Here is a 7,837-nt window from a genome sequence, read left to right as displayed (position 1 = left end):
GGACCCAGCGGGAGCTTCGTGGGCCAGGGAGGGAACTGGGCGGGAGAAACGGAGGGAGGGCGAGAGGAAAAAGGGAAGGTGTTCGCTAGCTGGCAACCGCACTCGCAGCGCTGCTAGAGTAGCTCGAGCGGACCTGCGCCCTATAAAAGGAGCTCATCTGTTCCACGACTCTTACGCCTCTCCCCGGCTGGCGCGCACCGCTTTTCTCCAGCTTCCCCAGAAATCTGCCCCTTCCCAGTGTGCCGCGCTGTGTCCCTCAGACCAGTGCGCCCAGCAGCGTGACTCCAAGTGGTGCCCGCGGGACGGAGGTAGCCGCCTCGGCCACGCGGTGCAAACAGCTGCAGCCCAAGTCCTCGAGTCCCCTCTCGTGCGGCCCCGTTTCCGCGGGGCAGTTCACCGGAGTGGCCAGCGCGTGAAAAGGAGGGAGGGCAGAACCCCCCGCTCGAGGCTCGGCGCGGCTCCTAGACTTCACCCCTCCCTACTCTGGCGGCCGCAGCGCCGCAGGAAACTGCCACAGTCTGGGGAGGGGGGCGGGAATGCCTGACCGGGACTCTTCTCTGGCCTGCACGTTTTGGTCTAAGCAGCTGGGAAACTCCTGTGGGCCGTCTCTGCAGCTCAAGGAGCGCCCGGGCTAGGAAACGCTCATGCCCGAGCATTTGGGGTAAGAGACCCCACCTGGCTAATGCTTCCTCCTCAAACAATACATGGCCCTCCTCCACTAGACACCTCGGTGGGAGCCGGTGCGGCGTGGGGCTCGGTGGGCCAGTCCTTAGCAACACCGGGCGTGGAGACGAGCAGCCAGAGACGCGGAGGCAGCGCCAGGCGCACTGGAAGTGCAGGGGACACGCTCGCCCGCTGTAGCTGCCGCGCCCTTGACCTCTAGTTTCAGCTGGGAACCTGGGTGGAGGAGTAATTCCGAAACCTACGGAACTAACTACCAACCGGGGAACGAGACTGTGGTCTCTTCCGCGGTCCTTCCCCCTCTCCTTCGTGCGTTCCATGCCCCAGAGCTGCGCTCTGAAGCCGGGGCGAGGAGAGACATGGAGGAGACAGGCGCTCAGTGCGCTCCGCAGCAGCCTGCGGGCTCCCAGACTGGGGTTTCTCAAGCCAACCTCTCCGCTGCTCCTTCCCACAACTGTAGCTCCGGGGGCTACATTTACCAGGACTCAATCGCCCTGCCCTGGAAAGTACTACTGGCCATGTTGCTGGCGCTCATCACTTTGGCCACCACGCTCTCCAATGCGTTTGTGATTGCTACTGTGTACCGGACGCGGAAGCTACATACCCCAGCCAACTACCTGATCGCCTCCCTGGCGCTCACCGACCTCCTAGTATCCATCCTGGTGATGCCCGTCAGCACCATGTATACAGTCACCGGTCGCTGGACCCTGGGACAGGTCGTCTGCGACTTCTGGCTCTCGTCGGACATCACCTGTTGCACTGCTTCCATCCTGCACCTCTGTGTCATCGCTCTGGACCGCTACTGGGCCATCACGGACGCCGTGGAGTACTCGGCGAAAAGGACTCCTAAGAGGGCGGCAGTCATGATCATGCTGGTGTGGATTTTCTCCATCTCCATCTCGCTGCCACCCTTTTTCTGGCGTCAGGCCAAAGCCGAGGAGGAGGTGTCGGACTGCGTGGTGAACACCGACCACATCCTCTACACAGTCTACTCCACGGTGGGGGCTTTCTACTTCCCCACCCTGCTCCTCATCGCCCTCTACGGCCGCATCTACGTGGAAGCCCGTTCCCGGATTTTGAAACAGTCTCCCAACAAGACCGGCAAGCGTTTGACCCGAGCCCAGCTGATAACCGACTCCCCTGGGTCCACGTCTTCTGTCACCTCTATTAACTCGCGGGCTCCCGACATGCCCAGCGAATCGGGGTCTCCAGTGTATGTGAACCAAGTCAAAGTGCGAATCTCTGACGCCCTGCTGGAGAAGAAGAAACTCATGGCCGCTAGGGAGCGCAAAGCCACCAAGACCCTGGGGATCATTTTGGGAGCATTTATTGTGTGTTGGCTGCCCTTCTTCATCATCTCCCTCGTGATGCCTATCTGCAAAGAAGCATGCTGGTTCCACCTGGCCATATTTGACTTCTTCACGTGGCTGGGCTATCTCAACTCCCTCATTAACCCCATTATCTATACCATGTCCAATGAGGATTTCAAACAAGCGTTCCATAAACTGATACGCTTTAAATGCACAAGCTGACTTGTCAATTGCATTGGGGTCGCCTAAAAGTGGCCTTTGGGGACCATGTTGTGTCTGGTTCCACAGGTAGGTCGACTTTTCTTTCACTGTTACTGGGTCCGAACCAGGCGCTTTCTTCTGGGCAAGGGCAATGGATCCTGAGAAGCCAGGACAGCCCTGAGAGAAAGAGAAAGAGAGAGAACGAGCTCTGAAAGAACTGATTAAAGGAAAGATAGAGCTTCCCTGCTGAGGAGGAGGCTCCCTTTCATCCCTCAAACCCCTGGTTCAGCACTGACCCTGCGACAGCCAATCACAAGGGGATTTTGCGACTTTTTAAAAACCAATGATGGAAAGGTGATCATTGCCCCGCTTTGGTGTCATGAATGATGACCTCTAGAACCAGTGATACATGTAGGTGTTCGAACCCTGTCTGAGACAGATGCTTAAAGCCTGGCAGTACTTGAACTAGATACTTAATACCCTGTGTTTTGGGGAGAACTTTGTGTTACAGCTTCATTTGAGAACGGTTACTTTGGCATCCTTCAGTCTTTGGTTTTTGTTCATTTAACCTTGGTTGGAAAAACCTGTGGACTTGGTGCTTCAATCCCTAGGTGTGGCTTGGAGGGCACAGAAAAACCTTGAAGAGTTAATGGTAAAATTCTGATGTTAAGATTTCTATTTTTATTATAATTGAAACTATATGGGATTGGGACGGTGGGAATGGGAGATGAGGATGGTTAAACAGAGAACCACCACCTACAATTGTTTGTTTTCTGCAGATTTGTGATTTTTAATTCCTACTTAGTGATTGTCAAACCACATTTCTAACAACTCAAACAAAACATTACGTGTGCTAGTGCCAAAATCTGCAGGTTGCTTTATTTTTTTCTTCTAATTTAATGCACCTGTCATTTTACACATTTAAATCCCCATAAATGGAGGATATGATGGGTGACTCAGCCCAAGCTGCTCTGTTTCTTATTAATGCAATTGATTAGACTGATATTAGATATATGCTGCTCCTTAACAAGAAAAGCATCTTTATTCCTTATCCAGTTCAGTGAGATGTAAGGGAATCCGATGAATAGGATTAGTTCTTATCCAATTAAGGAATGAGGGGCAACAGGAGGATGTATATTTTGACTTGTAAAAAATCTTAAATGCATGAGACTTTTTTCTGATAGTCATTTGCACTCTCCTTCCCATCTGTAATTCCTTTGTGTGCTAACGTACAAAATAACCAAAAGAAATAGCCCCTTTCTCCAAAATCTTCAAAATGCAGTAAGAACCCTAAAAACTATGTTTTTCCCCCTTTCTATTGAAGTTTGGGTAGGAACAAAGATCACTTGAAAATGACATGCAAGAACTTTAGACAAGCCTAGAGAAACTAAAATTGAGCCTGTTATCCTTGTAACTCATGGAACTAAAGTTCAAACTTATTAGGTAATTAAGAAATTGATAAGACACTGCACCTCAGAAATTTGATACTAACCTGATACCTCAATGAATATGATAACAGTAATACTTAAATTTACCTGTCTTTTCAAATTACAATACTTATTTGTTATCTCAAATTCACTCTAAAGACTCCCTAACATAGGGCAAGATTTATACACTAAAATATTAAAAAAAAATGCATTATCTAAGTGAAAAGGAGTAGCCCCAAAGGGTCATCTATACAGAAAATTTAAAAAAATGTGTATGTGGACCATTTAATATGCCAAGAAAATTTACATTCCCTTCTTTAGAGAGCTCTCTGCAGTTAATACCTTGTATGCAAGTTTGTGTTTGTAAAGTGAATCCACTCCCTGCTTGCTGCTCTCCAGTCCAGATCATGAGACAGTAGATGTATTGATCTGGAGTACACCGTTTGCCTGCTGTGCAGACCTTCACTCTGGGGCAATGACTCTTGAACTACATGAGTCAAAGCTTCACACATACACTAAATAAAAAAGGGAAACATAAACTAAATAAAAAAGGGAATGTCAATTAACATTTACACCAGTTACTGGATTAGGATGAAATTTTAGGAATTAGATGAGCCTGTATTTCTGCTGTATTCCCAAGTTTCTTTGTTTTGTTTTGCTTGTGACATTTCTCCTATGGAGAAGTCTAGGTTACTACATATAGGAATGTGCATAAGGCACAGGATTTGTTTTTATGTTATGATTGTTTTGTGTGTGTGTATTTGTGCTTTCTTTGGGCCTAAGAAACAATTAAGTCAACTTCTAGGCTAATTGAAACAGATAGCCACTTACAAATGATTTCTGTAGTTGGCACATACAATGATGGTGTCTTCATATTATTAACAAAACACGGTCAATTTAGTCAAAGAGACTGTTTGCCTTTTTGTAGATTTACCCACTTAAATTTTGGCCTATTTGGCTAAACTGACTGGATTTGGGGCATATTATGTGAAATAGAAGCTTGCAAACCCTTGTATTTATAAGAGATCTTGAAACATCATTTGGCATTGCACATGATTATGCAAAGTGTATCATTCATCCCAGGGGTATGTAGTTAGGACTATTAAGCTCCTTTTCAGTCATTGCTGCCTATAGCATGGTGGTTTCATAAACTAGCCATACAGCTTTTTTTGCAGAGCATAAACTGAGAGATAGAAATGTCTAACTTACATAGAAATGAAAATATATTTTCATCAGCTATGGTAACAAATAACATTTTTCCATGTTGTTAATTGCACAAATTTTCACACAAATATATGACTGCATACTCATCCAAAAATACAAATACTGTCAGTGTTTCTAGGAATTTTAGAGTTTCCTTTTTAAAAATGGACACTGCATCCATCAGTGAATGGTTATTGAGTTCAACAAATTTCCTACAGAACAATTTTCTTCACTTTTTCTCTCTGTTATTTTAGTTTTGCCTTCTTTAACCAGGAAACCCTGAGAGGACTATAATTCACTCACTCAGTAAAATCGCAGATTATGTGTATTTCATAGAGTTGCTGTGACTGAAAATTGCCTTTGGTATTCCACCTTTCAACAAATGTGTAATTGGAAATGAAATTTAGAAAAATAATGAAATAAAAGTCCTTTTTTCTGTTCTAAAAAGCTTTTGGTAGTAATTCTGTTATTAGGGGATGATTGGTTCATTGGATTCCAGATTGAATTTAGGAATTTGAGCCCTCAAGAGAGAATAATTGATGAACATGACACTGTGGAGGATCAGCAAGTACCACCATGGTTTGGGGGCTTTAGCTTCTGTCTCTGGGAGAACTTTAAAGGAAATAGACAAACTGTGAATTCATATTCTGCAAGAGGGTAAGTCAGGTTCATTATCATAAGAGTTTTCTAGATCAGCATTCTGCAGCTACCATTTTGTCTCTATTCTGGGTAGTAAGATTTCAAGGTACTGAACTGTGCTTGAAATACAGAAAAAGGAAACAGAAGACCTGGGTTAGAAGCAGTCTTGGAGCAGACAGATGTAAGAGGAGGAAACTGACTTATCTGAACACTGGAGAAGTTGACAGAAAAACAGCTTCTGGAATCAGAAAGTGCTAGGATTGGATCACAAATACAGCAACATATAGCTGTATTGTTCTCAAACTGCAAGCCTACTTGCAGTTTGTACCAAAGGTTTAGAGACTATACATGTAGAACACCTATCAAAATACCTGATGCCTTTTTTGGATGTCAGCAGCTGATGCCTCCTCCTAAGCCATTATTTCCCCATTGTCTCCCCTGAGGATACAGGGCTGCTGGAGCATAGAAAAACAGTGTTATTTGTAGAGGCTGGACAGGGGAAGACTAAAGGAGACAATGAGAGAACTTGACTAAACTAAAAGTGAAAAAGGTTAGGAAACTTTCACACTTACCCTCTTAGACAGGTACACATAGAACAAAGACTGAAGAAATGGTTTACACTAGCTCTAGGAGCCAAGAAGAAATTGCTAAATATTTCATTTCTAAGGCATCCTCTTATTTACTTTTAATCTCTTGACTTCTTCATCCTTGTCTAGAGGATGTCCCCTAGACAGCTAGAGGTTCCAGCTGTCTTCTGAGTCCACAGTCCCTCACCACGTCTTCATCTTATCTCAGTGTCTCATTTTAGCTTCTCTGCTTTTTTATTCCTCATGCATAGCCATAATAATAATAATAATGTTTTGATCTAATTTTCTTATTTTTCCTGTGAAGGGCTGATTAAGTAGCCAAGAGTTTTTACATTATTTAAAAGGAAATTTTTTGATCCAAATTAATGTGTAATTGGTGAAGGCAAAAGCTTTCAACTGAGACATCTACTGGATTTTACAGGAGTAGGTGACTGGAAGGGGAAGGGTGTGGGAAGTGAAGTTTCCACTTTCATCAAAGCTCATCCTTGAACACACCACCAGGGGGCAGAATGTCTCTGAATTTTAGAGGATGTGGGTGCCCATTGCAGGCAATGTAAAACTTCTGGACACCACAAATGGTGTAATGTCTCCAGATCCATGAGCCAAGGGAAAGAGGGCTTACCATTTATTTAAAAGAACAGATTTCTCAAAACTGCAAATTCAGGCAGGAGACCCATAAAGTTTTATATACATAAAAACTTCATATAAAAACTAATATATATATAATCAATTATTTGTTTTCTTATTCATCTATAGTTCTGGACTAAAGCTAAAATCTTAGTATTTTAAAACATTGTAACCTTTGATTCCTGTGGCACTGGGTAAAGTGAGAGGTTAGAAGACAAAATTTAAATTCAAAGTAAAGGGAATTATTTTCTTAAATGGATCTTTCACTATTTTATTTTCATCACTGTATTTTTCAAAATTCCATTGATTTGGGGTTGATATACCCATGGTTCAGAGGTAAAATACTGGTCAATTACCACGCACTTGAAGAGAGGGCTGTTTTTCTGCAGAGAAATAAGGTGCACTTATATGCCAGTTTTTTCCAGAAGGACCACTTTCAAATCCGTGTAATTTTGGCATTTACTTTAAAAGCAGGCATTATATGCATGTGAATATAATGTTATATATCACAAAAATAAATTTTCACATTGAAAAATGGATCACATAAAATGAGAAAACAAGTGAACTTGTACAGGATGGGGCAAAAGTAGGTTTAGAGTTATGAGCACTTGAAACACAGTTTGTTCTTGTATTATTATTTGTTAATTATTTTATTATTTTCCATTTGAACAACTGTAAACCCACTTTTGCTCCACCCTGTGTTGTTGCATTCTTCCTTAACCGTTATTACATCCTAGCATTTTCATTGTCCCCAACAGGGAGTTTTCTATGTGCCATTTCACACATCTCTCAGTTAAATTGAACTTTCAAAGTCAACATCCACATTTTAGGATTACACTAGGATTTCCAATACTCCCTGAGATAGAACCAGTCCCTGGAGTTGGGCCACCTGACAAAGAAATGTCTTAACACTAGTCCAAGCAAAGTTTGTAAAAGAAAATGCCCATTTCTTTAGACATATTTGCACATATTTCAAAGGACAGGAGAAACCCTTTTCAAAACTACTAACTGTATGACAAGACGGTTTTATATTTTTTTTTTGCATTTAAAGTGAACAGATGGTGATATGGAGATACATTTATGGTAAGTGCTTAAAAGAATCTACATACAGCTTGCTTAAATGATGCATGAGGGCATGAGTCACATCCTCCCTGTCTCTGTG

At 43.3% G+C, this 7,837-nt stretch overlaps 1 protein-coding gene across 1 annotated transcript; it reads left to right on the top strand.

Annotated features, from left to right (window-relative positions):
• The first annotated feature begins 1,040 nt into the window (after window positions 1–1,040).
• HTR1B (5-hydroxytryptamine receptor 1B) lies at window positions 1,041–3,314 on the top strand. Its single transcript, XM_045842571.1, has one exon. The coding sequence runs from the start codon at window positions 1,041–1,043 to the stop codon at window positions 2,211–2,213; it is 1,173 nt and encodes a 390-aa protein (XP_045698527.1). The 3' UTR covers window positions 2,214–3,314.
• The last annotated feature ends 4,523 nt before the right edge of the window (window positions 3,315–7,837 follow it).

Source organism: Phyllostomus hastatus, unplaced genomic scaffold (assembly GCF_019186645.2).
Source record: "Phyllostomus hastatus isolate PE091 unplaced genomic scaffold, TTU_PhHast_1.1 phas_contig_40, whole genome shotgun sequence".
Classification (NCBI taxonomy): Eukaryota; Metazoa; Chordata; class Mammalia; order Chiroptera; family Phyllostomidae; genus Phyllostomus; species Phyllostomus hastatus.
The sequence above is the reverse complement of the archived record's forward strand: the minus strand, read 5'-3'. Positions and strand labels throughout refer to the sequence as shown.

Coding starts and splice junctions, on each gene's coding strand:
- HTR1B (XM_045842571.1), top strand. CDS start 1,041: ATGGAGGAGACAGGCGCTCAGTGCGCTCCGCAGCAGCCTGCGGGCTCC.